The following is a 17,792-nucleotide window of genomic DNA, read 5'->3' as shown; positions in this document are numbered from 1 at the left end:
TTGAGTATGGACCATGTTCGTTTCTCTGTATGTTAAACAATTTTAACATGTATCTAAAATTCCCCAGGGGGAATTGTGAATGAGATGTAAAGATTCTGGATTCTGTTTATTTTTCTGAAGAATATTTTTTTTCAGGCATTTGGTTGAACTCAAATTTGAAATTGTCCCCTGAATTTTGCAGAAGCTGAAATCTCTGGTCAGTTCTTTTAGCTCTATTTGGGCTGCTTGGTATCTGCCTCAAACATGTGTATTTCAGAGAGTTGCTCAGTGTGTATGTACAATTTGAGATTTCCTCCTCTGGATCTCTCTTTTACAGACATTCTCCTACCATTTTTCAGCTGTTGTGATAGCTCCAAATCATTCTTCTTGCTCTTCAAGCTAATAAGTCTGTATGCCGCTGAGTTTTAACTGTCCCACTCACTACCAGTTGAGTTTTGCTTTCAAATAAAAAGCCATAAAACCAGAAAACTCCTCCAATAGTATTACCTTCTTCCAATTGTCTATTACACTCTAGGTTCTAAGTGTTTTGTCAGTCTCTAGTGCCTTCATCTTTTTGTTTGTTTTGCTTTGTTTTTATAATTGTTCAAGGTTTATAGTGTTGATATATAGGTTATGGATGCTGCTTTGTTAGAATATATACCTCCGTTTATAGAAACAGAACTTTAGTTTTTCTTGCTCTGGATATTCTAAGCTATAAGTTCAATCGCTGAATTTTAGTGGTTTGTTTTTCCTTTTTTGTTATACAAACCACCAGATTTTATTCAAAGTGATTATACCATTTTGCATTCCCACAAATTCAGAAAGGGAACAATGATGGTATAGGGTTGGGTGGTCAATGCCAAGATATTAAGAATAGGTGTATTTTTCGGTATATTTGGTTGAAACTGAAGAGGATTGGAGAGCTGAGTCCGACTGTGTGATGAGCACAGCATAGTGGTATTGATTGCAGTGTTCAGAAGGAAAGAGCTTCCTTAGCCAAAGACCTCTTCTCTGTCTGGTACTTCTTCCTTTCCCAATCCCATCTAATGGATATTAGATCCATTGTTTTACTCCTCTTCCTCTGAATTGCTTAACTGACCCCACATCCTTGGTTAGTATCTTGGGACTCTCTTATGAGAGCTGGGAGAAATCAGTGAGGAAATCAGATCTCGTCAAGATACCTGAAAACTTGAGCAAGCAGAATACTTGGATTTACACTTCTCTCACCATACACATTTTTTTCACCAGAGCTGAATATGTTGGTATGTTCCATATTCCAGCTCAGTATATTCTGAGTTACAGGGAAAAATAAATCTTTCTTAGGGCTCTGTATTTTCCCTCCAGTCATTACATCTCCTACTTGGAGAGGAATATAATGAAATATCCCCCCCTTTGACCCATGGATTTTTAACACTTTCCCATTTGAGAAAACGTTAGGGTAAAGCAAGAGTTAACGCAGTTAAAGTGTGTTGGTGGAGACAGATTAAACACCAATCCAAGTAAACCTTAGGAAGAAAACAGGAGATAAAAAGGTTGATTAGTATTTGTCAAAAAGTGGAAACAACCCAAGAGTCCATCAATGGAATAATAGAGTAGAATACTACTCAGACATTAAAAGAGTGAAATCTTGCCATTCAACAACACAGATGAACCTTGAGGGTATTATGCTAAGTGAAATAAGTCAGAGAAAGACAAATAACATAATGATTTCATCATATGTGTAATCTGAAAAACAAAACAAGCAAACAACACAAAACTCATTGATACAGAGATCAGATTGGTGGTTGCTAAAGGCCAGGGTTTGGGAGTGGGCAAAATGGGTGAAGGGGATCAAGAAGTAAAGCCTTCCAGTTATAAAATAAGTCATGGGGGTATAATGTATAGCATGGTGACTATAGCAAATAGTATTGTGCTGCAAATTTGAAATTCCTACAAAAGTAAATCTTGAATGTTCTCATCACAGGAAAAACATTTTTTTCATGACTTCCTATGGTGATAGATAGTAACTTGATTTACGGTGGTGAATGTTTCACAATGTATACAAATGTTGAATCATTATGTTGTACACCTAAACGAATATAATGTATGTTAATTGCACTTCAATAAAAAATTATCAAAGGGGAATCATATGTATGTTATTGATACCAGAAGAATAACTGAATTTTTTTTAAAGATTTTATTTATTTACTTTACAGGGAGAGAAAGAGAGCAAGCACAGGCAGGGGGAGTGGGAGAGGGAAAAGCAGGCTCCCCGCTGAGCAGAGAGCCCAATGCAGGACTCAATCCCAGGACCCTGGGATCATGACCTGAGCCAAAGGCAGATGCTTAACCGACTGAGCCACCCAGGGATCCCAAGAATAACTGAATTATACGATGTGACAGCAACTATGTTCACAGCAAGAATGGTAGACTAGAAGTATGATTTATCATCAAGATGTTCCATTCAATTAAAAATATTTTTATAGTTATATATCTGCATATCTATCAGTCCTTATATGCAATAACTTCTAATAGATTTAAGGCAATAAGCAACAGAGTAGAGAAAGTCCCTCCCTGACTTCATGAAACTTACAATTGGAGGTGCAGTGTGAGGTGGGGTGATTACCACTGATAAGATCAGTAATAACACTAGGTTTCCCACTGCACTTCTCTCTCTTGCCTTCCACTCATGCATTTTCATTTTCCAATTCAAGGAATAGTGACCGAGTCCTCACCTCTAGGAGTAACCCTAGTTTTAGAAACGACTTCCAGAAAAATTCTAGCAAAGAAAGCCCTAGACAAAGAGCCTATGAAGTGTCCATGGGCCACAGCCCAGGCTTCCGGACCAATTCCGCACTGAAAGCAGCAGAGAAGAGCACTAGGCCTGGCTCTGCTCAGGGATGAAAAAGATACTTTGAGGAAGACAATAAGGGAAAGTCAGAAAGTTCTTTGAAGCTTAACAATTTAATGTTTCAGTATAATAATGTTGGATTTCTGCATGACACTCCATAGAAATTCCTAGCGCCCTGTCCTCCCTAGGTTTGAGAGCCTTAATGGGGTGATGGTTGCTCTGCTTTGCAGTTTCTTTGGTGTTTTCTAGTCTTACAAGATTTGCAAGTTCAAACTCCGGGATCTACTGCAGTTCACAAACAAACAACAGAAAAACTAACCTTGCCCATCCTTCTTCTTGGGCCATTTCTGCCACCCAGAAACTGAGCTCACCTGGGAGACAGCTAGAAGAGCATGTAGGAGGAATTTCCATAAGGGGCATCTTGACAACTTTTAATAGAACAAAATGAGAGGCACCTGGGTGGCTCAGTAGGTTGAGCATCCTACTCTTGATTTCAGCTCAGGTCTTGATCTCAGGGTTCAAGCAACAACAGCAACAAAATGAGATGCATGCTTGTTGTTAATAGTATGAAGAGACATCAGAAGAAGTGGCATGATAACAAGATCCTAGGACCTATGAGAATAGGGGCTAAAGTAGGGGAACTTCTTTATTTAACTACCTCTTTTCCTGTGAAAGACAGCCGCACCCCAGATTGACCCACTCAGATGGCAGATCCCACTCAAAGCTCTTTTTTTTAAACCATGACTCCCTCCTATCTGACTAGGTCTTATGGGATTATGGTTGACTTCTTAAACACTATCACCTCTACAACATCCTCCTTGTGCCCTTACCTCTACTGCATCACTGTTTGGCATGTATCCTTAGAAACCGCACATTTCACCTGTCTCACTGTCACGGTCATTACCGCAATTCACCTGTGCCACTTGACACAGAACTTCAGAATTGTTGGGGTTCTCCAGAGAAACAGAACCTACACGAAGGGGTTTATTATAAACAACTGGCTCACATGATTATGGGGGCTGAGAAGTTCCGGGATCTGGCACCTGCAAAGTGCAGACCCAGGAAAGCTGGTGGTGTCATTCAGTCCAAGACCAAAGGCTTCAGAGCCAGGGTGGGTGACGGTGTAAATTCCAGTCCAAGGACAGGAGAGGACCTATATCCCAGCTCAAGCAGGCAAACAGGAAACAAAAGGGATGAATTCCTCTTTTCTCTTAGGCCCTCAACAAATCAGATGATGCCCGACAACACTGGGGAGTGCAATCTACTGAGTCCACAGACTCAAATGCTAATCTCATCTAGAAACAACCACCTCCCAGACCCAGAAATGTTTAATGGGGGCAACTAATGGCCAGTCAAGTTGATAACACAAAATTAATCTTCACAATGATTTTCCTGCTTCATTTTTATTATGCTAAGATTATAGGGATTATATGTTAAATAATGTTAGATAGCATTGCCCAACAAATGACACCATCCACAGTTTCATCTTCCCAGCATCTTTAGCAGAAGTGTCATTTTGGCCATACTGAATCCAAATTCTGAAGGTCAGGCTCACTGTGCTGCCACTCCGTGAGAGCCACTGACTGTCCCACTGAGGGACTTGCAGATTTGCATAGCCCTTCCCTCTCACACACCTAATAGGATACACCCCTGCCAGATTCACTTACTCTGGCAAATGGATTCAGAACAGTAGAGACCATGTTCCTAAGGCTGCTTCAGGGCAGCCTTCAGTGTGGGTCCCTCCTTGTGGTAAAGGAGGAATTTTATTCCTTCCACACGACAGCTCATTTGTAGGGGAAAAAGGCTAGGCGCATTTGTGTGAAATTATATTGCTCAGGTAAGCCTAGTGCTCCAAAGGACTGATTACCTTGAAAGGACAGGAGAGCAGCATCTAGGAGTGAACGGAAAGGAATGAGTGCAACCACTGGCTCATCTGGCCCCCCCGCACAAAGCCTTGTCACCTCTTAGGGATCTCCCATTGGTCTGCAGCCTCTCTCCTCCTTTCCTGCCCAAACCAGAGATTTTAACTTTCATTTTCACTTAGCACCTCCGGATCTTGGTGGAGATCGGCCCCTGGTTTGCTGAGAGAATCCTGACCACATTCCCTCCCTGGCCTGCCTCCACTCTTCTCCAAGGAGGCACGACTTCTCACCTGGTGTCTGAAGGTGTGTGGAGTGGGTTGCAGAGGGCAGAGGTGGGGAGAAGACCTGCATTTTGGAGTGAGTTGAACGTGTGTTCAGGCAGCTGCTGTGAAGGGTGGAGGGGGGTAACGCCCAGCTTGCAAGCTTCCGGCTGAGAGTGAGGGGGGGAGGGATATGGGCCGGGGAGGTTGGGGGAGGGGCAGTCCCCAAAGAAGGGAGGTTTGAAGGCTTGAAAGGCTTTGTTCTTTCATGGAGGGACCATTATTTCTACAGGCTGAATCTACCCTGGAGATTCTCCTTCCCATTCTATAATTTTGAATTGCACCTTGCTGAGGACAAGCCAGAATCCTCTATTTTTCAGAGGTAGAAAGTTCCTTCTCTCCACAGCAAGAGCAAAGGCAGAGGGATCTTTGAATCCTAACATTTTAATGCCCATCCTGTAACAATGTAGCATTTCTGCATGACTCTATGTAAATTCTCATCAACTTGGTCTGTCTGTGCTTAGGAGCTTAATGGGGTGACAGCTGCAAGCCCGAATCACTTACCTTACTCATCCCTCTCCCCCGGCCGTATCTGCCACCCAGAAACAGAGGCCACCTGAGAGATCAGGAGCAAGGGGAGCACTTTCCAAATGTGGTATCTTTTCTAACTTTTGTTTTTTTTTTTTAATTTAACTTTTTTTTATTATGTTCAGTTAGCCACTGTATAGTACCTCAGTAGTTTCTGATACAGTGTTCAATGTTTCATTAGTTGCATATAACACACAGTGCTCATCACAGCACCTGCCCTCCTTAATACCCATCACCCAGTTACCCTATTCCCCCACCCCCTTCCCTTCTGTAACCCTCAGTTTGTTTCCCAGAGTCCAGAGTCTCTCATGGTTCATCTCCCTCTCTGATTTCTCCCCCTTCAGTTTTCCGTCCCTTCCCCTATGGTCCTCCATGCTATTTCTTATGTTCTACTTGTGAGTGAAACCGTATGATAATTGTCTTTTTCTGCTTGATTTATTTCACTTAGTATAGTCTCCTCCAGTTGTATCCATGTCAGTGCAAATGGTGGGTATTCATCCTTTCTGATGGCTGAGTAATATTCCATTGTATATATGGACCACATCTTCTTTATCCATTCATCTGTTGAAGGGCATCTCAGCTCCTTCCACAGTTTGGCTATTGTGGACATTGCTGCTATGAACATTGGGGTGCATATGGCCCTTCTTTTCACTACATCTGTATCTTTGGGGTAAATATCTAGTAGTGCAATTGCTGGGTCATAGGGTAGCTCTATTTTTAACATCTTGAGGAACCTCCATACTGTTTTCCAGAGTGGCTGTATCAGCTTGCATTCCCACCAACAGTGTAAGAGGGTTTCCCCTTTCTCCACAACCTCTCCAACATTTGTTGTTTCTTGCCCTGTCAATTTTTGCCATTCTAACTGGTGTAAGGTGGTATCTCAATGTGATTTTGATTTGAATTTCCCTGAGGGCTAATAATGATGAACATTTTTTCATGTGTCTGTTAGCCATTTGTATGTCTTTGGAGAAGTGTCTGTTCATGTCTTCTGCCCATTTTTTGACTTGATTATTTGTTTTTGAGTGTTGAGTTTGAAAAGTTCTTTATAGATCTTGGATACCACCCCTTTATCTGTAATGTCATTTGCAAATATCTTCTCCCATTCTGTGGGTTGCCTCTTTGTTTTGTTGACTGTTTCCTTTGCTGTGCAGAAGCTTTTTATCTTGATGAAGTCCCAAAAGTTCATGTTTGCTTTTGTTTCCCTTGCCTTTGGGGATGTGTCTTGAAAGAAGTTGCTGTGGCCAATGTCAAAGAGATCACTGCCTATGTTCTCTTCTAGGATTTTGATGGATTCCTGTCTCGCATTGAGGTCATTCATCCATTTTGAGTTTATCTCTGTGTATGGTGTAAGAGAATGGTCGAGTTTCATTCTTCTGTATGTAGCTGTCCAATTTTCCCAGCACCATTTATTGAAGAGACTGTCTTTTTCCACTGGATATTTTTTCCTGATTTGTCAAAAATTAGTTGACCATAGAATTGAGGGTCCATTTCTAGAGTCTCTATTCTGTTCCATTGGTCTATATGTCTGTTTTTGTGCCAGTACCATGCTGTCTGTCTTGGTGATCACAGCTTTGTAATATAGCTTGAAGTCAGGCAGTGTGATGCTCCCAGCTTTGTTTTTCTTTTTCAACTTTTCCTTGGCAATTCGGGGTCTTTTCTGGTTCCATACAAATATCAGGATTGTTTGTTCCTGCTCTTTGAAAAATGATTTTGGTATTTTGATTGGGATGGCATTGAAAGTATAGATTGCTATGGGCAGCATAGACATTTTCACAATGTTTATTCTTCCGATCCATGAGCAGGGATTGTCTTTCCATCTCTTTGTGTCTTCTTCAGTTTCTTTCATAAGTGTTCTGTAGTTCCTAGAGTATAGATCCTTTACGTCTTTGGTTAGGTTTATTCCGAAGTATCTTATGGTTTTTGGTGCTATTGTAAATGCAATAAATTCCTTAATTTCTCTTTCTACAGTTACATTGTTAGTGTATAGAAAAGCAACTGTATTCTGTGCATTGATTTTGTATCTTGCCACATTTCTGAATTGCTGTATGATGAGTTCTAGTAATTTGGGGGGGAATTCTTTTGGATTTTCCACATAAAGTACCATGTCATCTGCAAAGAGAGAGTTTGACTTCTTCCTTGCCAATTTGAATGCCTTTTATTTCTTTTTGTTGTCTGATTGCTGAGGCGAGGACTTCTAGTACTATGTTGAAAAATAATGGTGAAAGTGGGCATCCCTGTCAAGTTCCTGACCTTAAGGAAAAAGCTCTCAGATTTTCCCCATTGATAATGATATTCGCTGTGGGTTTTTCATAGATGATTTTTATGATATTGAGGAATGTTCCCTCTATCCCTACACTTTGAAGCAGGAAAGGGTGCTGTATTTTATCAAATGCTTTTTCTGCATCAATTGAGAGGATCACATGGTTCTTATCTTTTCTTTTATTAATGTGCTCTATCATGTTGATTGATTTGCAAATGTTGAACCACCCTTGCATCCCAGGAATGAATCTCACTTGGTCATGGTGAATAATTCTTTTAACGTACTGTTGGATCTTATGGCTAAGATCTTGTTGAGTATTTTGGCATCCATGTTTATCAGGGATATTGGTCTATAATTCTCCTTTTTGATGTGATCTTTGTCTGGTTTTGGGATCAGGATAATGCTGGCCTCATAGAATGAGTCTGGAAGCTTTCTTTCTGTTTCTATTTTTTGAAACAGCTTTAGTAGAATAGGTATGATTTCTTCTTTAAATGTTTGGTAGAACTCCCCTGGGAATCCATCTGGCCCTGGACTCTTGTTTTTTGGGAGGTTTTAGATCACTGCTTCAATTTCGTTACTGGTTATTGGTCAATTCAGATTGTCAGTTTTTTCCTGCTTCAGTCTTGGTAGTTTATAGGTTTCCAGGAAGGCATCCATTTCTTCCAGGTTGCCTAATTTGTTGGCCTATAATTGCTGGTAATTATTTCTAATAATTGTTTTTATTTCCTTGGTGTTAGTTGTGATTCCTCCCCTTTCATTCATGATTTTACTAATTTGGGTCCTTTCTCTTTTCTTTTGGATAAGTCTGGTCAGAGGTTTATTGATCTTGTTAATTATTTCAAAGAACCAGCTTCTAGTTTCATTGATCTGTTCTACTGTTTTTCTGGTTTCTATTTCATTTATCTCTGCTCTAATCTTTATTATTTCTCTTCTCCTGCTTGGTTTAGGTTTTATTTGCTGTTCTTTCTCCATTTCCTTTAAGTGTAAGATTAACTTGTGCATTTGGGATTTTTCTAATTTTATGAGAGAGGCTTGGATGGCTATGTATTTCCCCCTTAGGACTGCCTTTGCAGTATCCCATAGGTTTTGGACCGATGTGTTTTCATTCTCATTGGTTTCCATGAATTGTTTAAGTTCTTCTTTAATTTCCTGGTTGACCTTATCATTCTTTAGCAGGATGCTCTTTAGCTTCCAAGTGTTTGAATTCTTTCCAAGTTTTTTCTTGTGATTGAGTTCTAGTTTCAAAGCACTGTGGTCTGATAACATGCAGGGGATAATTTCAATCTTTTGGTATCAGTTGAGACCTGATTTGCGACCCAGTATGTGGTCTTTTCTGGAGAAAGTTCCATGTGTGTTCAAGAAGAATGAGTATTCTGTTCTTTTAGGGTGGAATGTTCTGTATATATCTATGAAGTCCATCTGGTCCAGTGTGTCATTCAAAGCTTGTGTTTCTTTATTGATCTTCTGCTTAGGTGATCTGTCTATTGCTGAGAGTGGAGTGTTGAGGTCTCCTACTATTAAAGTATTATTATCAATAGGTTTCTTTATTTTGGTTAATAGTTGGTTTATGTAGTTGGCTGTTCCCATGTTGGGGGCATAGATATTTACAATTGTTAGATCTTCTTGTTTAGTAGACCCTTTAAGAATGATATAGTGTCCTTCTGTATCTCTTACTACAGTGTCTACCTTAAAATCTAATATGTCTGATACAAGAATTGCTACCCCAGCTTTCTTATGAGGTCCGTTGGCATGAAAAATGGTTCTCCATCCCCTCACTTTCAGTCTGGTTGTATCTTTAGATTCAAAATGAGTCTCTTGTAGACAGCATATGGATGGGTCATGTCTTTTTATCCAATCTGCAACCCTGTGCCTTTCATGGGAGCATTTAGGTCATTCACATTGAGAGTGATTATTGAAAAATATGGTTTTATTGCTATAACGTTGCCTGTGAAGTCCTTGTTTCTATAGATTGTCTCTGTAAATTTCTGGTCTTTTACACTTGGGGTCTTTCTTCTTTTATAGAACCCCCCCTTAATATTTCTTGCAGGGCCAGCTTGGTGGTCACATATTCTTTCAGTTTCTGCCGGTCTTGGAAGCTCTGCATCTCTCCATCCATTCTAAATGACAGCCTTGCTAGATAAAGTATTCTTGGCTTCATGTTCTTCTCATTTAGTACCCTGAATATGTTTTGCCAGCCCTTTCTGGCTTGCCAGGTCTCTGTGGATAGGTCTGACATTATTCTGATGTTCCTCCCTCTGTATGTAAGGAATCTCTTCCCCCTAGCCAGTTTCAAGATTGTTTCCTTGGATCTAAGATTTGTGAATTGTACTATTATATGTCAGGGTGTCGGTCTTTTCTCATTGATCTTGGGAGGGGTCCTCTCTGCCTCTTGGACACAAATGCTTGTTTCCTTCCCCAGATTAGGAAAGTTCTCAACTATGATTTGCTCAGATATACCTTCTAGTTCTCTCTCTCTCTTCACCCCCTCAGGGATCCCAATAATTCTGACATTGGGACGTTTCATGGCATCATTGATCTCTCTAAGTCTGTTCTCATGGGCTTCCAGCTGCCTATCCCTATCCTCCTCAGCTTCCTTCCTATCAGCTTATCTTCTAGATCACTAACTCGTTCTTCTGCCTCATTTACCCTGGTTGTTAGAGAATGAGTTAAACTGCATCTCATTCATAGCATTTTTAAGTTCGGCCTGATTAGATCTCATTTCTGCACTTAGAGATTCTATATTGTCACTAATGCTTTTTTCAAGCTTAGCTATTGACTTCATGATTGCTACCCTGAAGTCTATCTTTAACATCTTGCTTATTTCCATTAGATAATGTAGCAGAGGACATTGTCTCTGGTTCTTTTCTTTGCCGGGATTTCCTCCTCCTAGTTATTCTGTTGAGGGATGGTTGAGGGCATGTACAGAGTCCAAAATATCAACCACGACCAAGCAAGATGTGACGTAGGAAAATTCAGAGCAGTCAGAAGCCACCACCAAAAAAACAAAGTCAAAATGAAATGCAAGAATAAAATTTATAAAATTAAAAAGTAAAAATAAACAAAAATTTTAAAAATTGGGGTAAGGGGAAGGGGGGGCTATAATCTCTCAGTGTGGACAAAGTAGGGTGTTTCAGTTGTTCTTGGGTGTATTTTGGTCTGTTTGTTAGAAGACACTACTTCCCAAAATTACAGGGAAAGTAAAACTTGTATATGTAAAAAGGTAATATTGAATAGGGAAAAAAGGACTACAATGAAGAATGTATCTATAAAAAACATAGGTGTAAAAAAGTACAAGTTAAAAAGCTACTATGAAATATAAATTGGTATATTAAACATCTAGTTGAGGGCGCCTGGGTGGCTCAGTTGGTTAAGCGACTGCCTTCGGCTCAGGTCATGATCCTGGAGTCCCGGGATCGAGTCCCGCATCGGGCTCCCTGCTCGGCAGGGAGTCTGCTTCTCCCTCTGACCCTCCTCCCTCTCATGCTTTCTATATCTTATTCTCTGTGTCAAAAAAAAAAAAAAAAATTTTTAAAAAAAAAAAAAAAAAAAACATCTAGTTGAAATGAGAAAAAAGGTAAAAAGAAAAAACAGAAGAAACATAAGAGAAAGAATAACAAGAAAAAGAGCGTTGTATCTGAAAAATAAACAAGCCATGAGGCAATGCCTGGAGCTCAATATACTATTTTCCCCTGGTGTTGAGATTGCACAGTCTTATGAGGTCCGTGGGTTGTCGCCCTTTTGTTCTTCCAGCCTGTCTTCCAGAGGAGGGGCCTGCCATGCTGTTTCTCAGGCGACCCTGCTTGGGTGGAGTTGCCTTGCCCCCTGTCAGGGGGATGGGCTCATTGGAAACTGGTTTTTTGAGCTTTTGTTCTCTGGCGGCTTTCTGCACCTCTTCAGAGGGTCAGAGCACAAATGGCCGCACCCAAACCTCTGGCCCAGAGCAGAGAAATTGCAGTCTGCTCTCTTCACTAAACCTGCCAGGACACAGTCTCTGTTTCTGTATGCGATGCTGAAAACCTCAGCCTCCCAGGGTGCACACCCACAGTGACTCTCTCAGAGGTCATCCCAGGGGCCTGGGCTTGTCCCTGCCCTTTGTGCTTCTAAAACCTCAAGCGGCCCTGGGCTGCGTCCACACCCTCAGCTCCTGGGTCATGTCTGAGCGCTGCTCTAAAGCCCTTTCGCAGCCGCTACTGTTCTGCGGGTTTTTGCTGGGTCCCCAACACAGGACACTTTGGCACTCTGGTGTTAACAGCACTTTGCAGGAGCCAGCTTATGGTGGCTCCCGCCCCCTTCTGTTTATCTTCGGATATCACCCCACAGATTCATGACTGCCCTTCCTACCTTGAGATAGGCAGTGCTTTTCTGCTTGTAGAGATCCCGATATATATTCTTAACATGTCAGGCTGATTTTTGTGGGTGTTCAGAATGGCTTCATAGATATCCAGCTAAATTCAAGGGACCTGTTGAAACGGGGTCCCCTACTCCTACCTTCTCCATCTTTTCTTTCTTGTCCTTCAATATTATGATTTGGGCTTGTCCTTGATTTCTACACAATTATTATAATTTTACTCTTTCCAACTCTGCCCCCTTTTAACCTTGCCAATTATACAGGGATCGGTGAACAAGAGGAACCACTGAGGTCAGGACAGATAGGAGCAAAGGAGCAGCTGTTATGGCTTTTAAACTCCTTACAAACATAGAGGAGGAGGTGACCTGCCCCATCTGCCTGGACCTCCTGAAGGAACCCCTGAGCCTGGCCTGTGGCCACAGCTTCTGCAAAGCCTGCATCGCTCCAGAGAACAAGGAGTCTGTGACAAGCCAAGGAGGGAAGAGCAGCAATTGCCCTGTGTGCCAAATGGCTTTCTGCTCTGGGGAACTGCGGCCTAACTGGCATGTGGCCAAAATAGTGGAGAGGCTCCAAGAGGTCAAGGTGAGCTTTGAAGAGGAGCAGAAGAGAAATCTCTGTGAGCGCCATGAAGAAAAGCTTTTGCTCTTCTGTAAGAAGGATAAGAGGCTCATTTGCTGGGTTTGCGAGCGGTCTCAGGAGCACCGTGGTCACCAAACAGTCCCCATGGAGGAGGCTGTCCAGGAGTACCAGGTAAGAGACCAGGATGGAGGGAACACAGGGCAGAAAATAGAACTTGTTGAGAAATCACCACTTTGCACTCAACTTTATTTTTTATTTTTTTTTATTTAATTTTATTATGTTATGTTAATCACCATACATCATTAGTTTTTGATGTAGTGTTCCATGATTCATTGTTTGCATATAACACCCAGTGCTCCATGCAGTACATGCCCTCTTTAATACCCATCACCCAGCTAACCCATCCCCCCACCCCCCTCCCCTCTAGAACCCTCAGTTTGTTTCTCAGAGTCCATTGTCTCTCATGGTTCGTCTCCCCCTCCGATTTCCCCCCCTTCATTTTTCCCTTCCTACTATCTTCTTTTTTTTTTTAGCATGTAATATATTATTTGTTTAAAAAGATTTTGTTTATTTATTTGTCAGAGAGAGAGAGCACAAGCAGGGGAAGCAGCAGGCAGAGGGAGAAGCAGGCTCACCACTGAGCAAGGAGCCTGATGCAGAAGTCGATCCCTGGACCCTGGGACCATGACTTGAGCCAAAGGCAGACGTGTAACCAACTGAGCCACCCAGGCGTCCCAATAAGTACATACCAGGCACTAGTGAATGCCTGGCATTTGGCATAAAGGTTGGCTCTTGGCTCATTTATTTATTCACTCAACACCTTTTTTTTTAAGATTTTTTTTTTTTAATTTATTTGACAGAGAGAGAAACAGTGAGAGAGGGAACATGAGCAGGGGGAGTGGGGGAGGGAGAAGCAGGCTTCCCACTGAGCAGGGAGCCCAATGTGGGGCTCTATCCCAGGACTCCGGGATCATGACCTGTGCCGAAAACAGATATTTAAAGACTGAGCCACCCAGGCGCCCCCTGTAATGTATTATTTGTTTCAGAGGTACAGGTCTGTGATTCAGCAGTCTTACACAATTCACAGCACTCACCATAGCACATACCCTCCCCAATGTCTATCACCCAGCCACCCCATCCCTCCCACCCCCACCACTCCAGCAACCCTCAGTTTGTTTCCTGAGATTAAGAATTCCTCATATCAGTGAGGTCATATGATACGTCTTTCTCTGATTGACTTATTTCGCTCAGCATAATACCCTCCAGTTCCATCCACGTCCTTGCAAATGGCAAGATTTCATTTCTTTTGATGGCTGCATAATATTCCATTGTATATATAAACCACCTCTTTATCCATTCATCTGTCGATGGACATCTTGGCTCTTTCCATAGTTTGGCTATTGTGGACATTGCTGCTATAAACATCGGGGTGCACGTACCCCTTTGGATCCCTACATTTGTATCTTTGGAGTAAATATCCAGTAGTGCAATTGCTGGATTGTATGGTAGCTCTATTTTCAACTTTTTGAGGAACCTCCATACTGTTTTCCAGAGTGGCTGCACCAGCCTGCATTCCCACCCACAGTGTAGGAGGGTTCCCCTTTCTCCGCATCCCCGCCAACATCTGTCGTTTCCTGACTTATTAATTTTAGCCATTCTGACTGGTGTGAGGTGGTATCTCGATGTGGTTTTGATTTGGATTTCCCTGATGCCGAGCAATGTTGAGCACTTTTTCATGTGTCTGTTGGCCATTTGGATGTCTTCTTTGGAAAAATGTCTGTTCATGTCTTCTGCCCATTTCTTGATTGGATCATTTGTTCTTTGGGTGTTGAGCTTGATAAGTTCTCTATAGATTTTGGATACTAGCCCTTTATCTGTTATGTCATTTGCAAATATCTTCCCCCATTCTGTCAGTTGTCTTTTGGTTTTGTGGACTGTTTCCTTTGCTGTGCAAAAGCTTTTTATCTTGATGAAGTCCAAATAGTTCATTTTTGCCCTTGCTTCCCTTGCCTTTGGCGATGTTTCTAGGAAAAAGTTTCTGTGGCTGAGGTCAAAGAGGTTGCTGCCTGTGTTCTCCTCTAGGATTTTGATGGACTCCTGTCTCACATTTAGTTCTTTCATCCATTTTGAGTCTATTTTTGTGTGTGGTGTATGCACTCAACTTTAATTACCTTGTCATCATAGGCCTGAGGCCTGTGATGTCTTTTCTTTCTATTCTCACCTTCCAAGGCCTGAAGAACATTTAAAAAAAAAATTTTTGCCTGAAGGACATTTTTGTGCATTCCATTAAATTATGAAAGGATAAACCTATAGTACAGATTTAGTCAGAAGTAGATGCTTTTATGCCTTGTGCTAGATGGGTGGAGATTTAGTGCTCAAGAGAGGTCCTCATCACCCTGCTGAACAGGAGGGTAGATGGAGATGTAAGTTCTTTCCTTGCTGCAGGGTTTGGTTTGTTCTAATAGTACAAAGAGAATCAGTCCTCTTTTTGATGAAGGGATGGTGATGTCTATCACCTGGGTCTTTTTTTTCTTGATTAATTTTTGGTTTATTTTTTAAATGCAAGTATAATTAAGTACTGGGAAATCTCTTAATATAGTTTTCTGAATAGAATGTAATTTTGTTAATATAATTGATACATTTATATATTTAAAAAGTGATTATTTCTGTAGATGCTGAAAAGATTTTTTTATTATTATGTTTAGTTAGCCAACATATAATACATCATTAGTTTTTGATGTAGTGTTCAACAATTCATTAGTTGTTGCTCATCACTGGGCCTTAAAGAACATGTTCACCACGTCAAGTTTTCTTCCAAGTCATAGATTCTAATTGCTATTCTCACTGATTCTGTAAACTCTAGTCCCTTTGGAGATTGGCCTGATATTTTCCCCATTTATCTTCTATGCTGATGCTGGGAAATCTGACAGTTTTACTCTGGTGTGACTCCTCTCTCATAGGAGAAGCTCCAGACAGCTCTGCAGAAGCTGAGGGAGGAGCAGCAGGAAGTGAAGATGTTGGAAGCTACCCTCAGAGAAGAGAGAACTTCCTGGAAGGTAGGAGGAGATACTTCCTGAGAGAGTTAGACAAAAATATAGACAGGACCTTGGGTGTTAGTGACAAGGAGCTCCCTTCCTTTTTGTTCCATGATAGTTGATATGTCCAAAAGTATTTTGGTTAGTCCTCTTCTTTATCCTTTCCCTGATAAAGTGGGGGCTGAAAAGTGAACATGTTATAAATGAACACAGATGTTTAGGGGGAGGTATTCACATAGAAGATGGCTAGTGAATTCTGTGTTACAGTCCTGTTGTGATTTTGAGTCTTTGACCCTCCTTGGGGAAGACACTTAGCAATGACTCATGGTTTTGTCTTCATCGTTCAACTTTCAGCCAAGGGTGAGAGGATGGGGGTCAGCAGTAAAGCAAGGAGTCTTGGTTGTCCTGGACAGCTGCGTGAAAATAGAGCCACACCCAAGGATCCTATTTGGGCTCAAGGTTGGCCTCAATAATGCAGACTTGAGGCCATCATTTTGGAATGTGATGGACAAAAAAATAATAGGAAAAGTTGGTTTCCCCAAGAATTGCTCCCTTGCTTCTCTGTCATTTCCCAGTGAGAACTTTCCAAAGAAAATAGTTCTCTTTCTGACTCCCAGTCTCTGCCGATAGCCTGAGTACCTCTCTTTCTCATTTCTGAAGAATCAAATGCAAAATGAAAAAAGGGGTGTCCAAGCACAGTTTAAAAAACTCAAGACTGTCCTGGAGAATGAGGAGTTGAGGATGGTGCAGAAACTGGAGAGCGAGGAGAAAGCTATTCTTGACACCCTGGCTACAATGGAGGATGAGCTGGCCGAGCAAAGCCAGCTGGTGAGAGACCTGGTCTCGGAACTGGAGCATCGGCTGCAGGGGTCGACAGTAGACATGCTGCAGGTAACTCAGGAAGAAGCCCCAGCATCTGAGATTTGACAAAAATGAAGACCAAGTTTCCTTCTCTCCCATGTTGCTTTGCTCTTCCTGGTGGTGACACTAAGGTTCCTTTGGCCTTGCAGTATCCCCTTTCTTGTATGTGTGTCAGAGATTATAGGAATAAATAACAAGGGACAATTTCATATTTATTTATCAAGTGCAGTGCAGAAATCTGATGGTGGCAGAATTTGTACTGTATCCAGTGATAGTCTAGAGGGCTCTGTGATCAGTGATCTAGTGCCAAGGACTTCTCAGGTACCTCTTCATGATTCAGCTTGGTCACAGACAAATGAACGTCACATTCTAAGACTTTTTTTCCCCTCATAGAATAAACTAAGATTTTTCTCCCTCTTTCTTTATTTCCTGAAAAACAAATAAACAAAAAACAAATTGTGAAGGACTAGTATTATTTATTCTTTAAATATTCGATAGAATTCACCAGTGAAGCCATCTCATTCTGGGCTTTTCTTTTTCAAAAGGCTTAAAATAATATTTAAAAATATGTACTAGGTTTGCTTATATTTTTTACCATTCTTAAGTCATATTTTGATAATAAATGTCATTGTAGGGATTTGTCCACTTTAAAGTTGCCTGATTTGTAGACATAAAGATAGTCATAATAATCCCTTATAATCCCTCTGGTTTCTACAGCACACACAGTAATGTCTCCTCTTTTATTCCTGATTTTGGTGGTGTGCTTTTTCTCTTTTTTTTTCTTGGACAGTTTAGTTGTCTTTGGTCAATTTTATTGATTTTCTTCAAGAACAAACTTTATTATTTCATTTACTTTTTTAACCATTTTTTTTCTTAAAGATTTTATTTATTCGAGAGGGAGAGAGAGAGAGCATGAGCAGGGGTGAGGGGCAGAGGGAGAGGGAGAAACAGACTCCCCACTGAGCAGGGAGACCAACAGCGGCTCAATCCCAGAACCCTGAGATCACCACCTGAGCCAAGGCTGCCATTTAACAAACTGAGCCACCCAGGCGCCCCGCTTTTTTTAACATTTCTGTGTCATTTGTGTCTCGTCTCCTCTTTATTGTTTCCTTTGTGTGTGTATGTGTATATGCACGCATGAACATGAGTGTGTGTGCATGCATGAACACGAATGTGTGTACATACATGAA

General features: G+C 41.3%; 1 protein-coding gene across 1 annotated transcript; it reads left to right on the top strand.

Moving 5' to 3' along the window:
• The first annotated feature begins 4,661 nt into the window (after positions 1 to 4,661).
• LOC110576227 (tripartite motif-containing protein 34-like) lies at positions 4,662 to 16,691 on the top strand. The gene is made up of 4 exons (XM_021685293.1): positions 4,662 to 4,974; positions 12,391 to 12,877; positions 15,667 to 15,762; positions 16,402 to 16,691. The coding sequence occupies exons 2-4, from the start codon at positions 12,452 to 12,454 to the stop codon at positions 16,666 to 16,668; spliced, it is 789 nt and encodes a 262-aa protein (XP_021540968.1). The 5' UTR covers positions 4,662 to 4,974; positions 12,391 to 12,451; the 3' UTR covers positions 16,669 to 16,691.
• Positions 16,692 to 17,792: the final 1,101 nt, after the last annotated feature.

The sequence above is a fragment of the Neomonachus schauinslandi genome, chromosome 11 (assembly GCF_002201575.2).
Source record: "Neomonachus schauinslandi chromosome 11, ASM220157v2, whole genome shotgun sequence".
Taxonomy (NCBI): domain Eukaryota; kingdom Metazoa; phylum Chordata; class Mammalia; order Carnivora; family Phocidae; genus Neomonachus; species Neomonachus schauinslandi.
The sequence above is the reverse complement of the archived record's forward strand: the minus strand, read 5'-3'. Positions and strand labels throughout refer to the sequence as shown.

Excerpts from the sequence above, each read along its gene's own strand:
- LOC110576227 (XM_021685293.1), top strand. The coding sequence starts at position 12,452 with ATGGCTTTTAAACTCCTTACAAACATAGAGGAGGAGGTGACCTGCCCC. Across the intron at positions 12,878-15,666 it reads AGGCTGTCCAGGAGTACCAG|GAGAAGCTCCAGACAGCTCT; the intron begins GTAAGAGACCAG and ends CCTCTCTCATAG. Across the intron at positions 15,763-16,401 it reads AAGAGAGAACTTCCTGGAAG|AATCAAATGCAAAATGAAAA; the intron begins GTAGGAGGAGAT and ends TCATTTCTGAAG.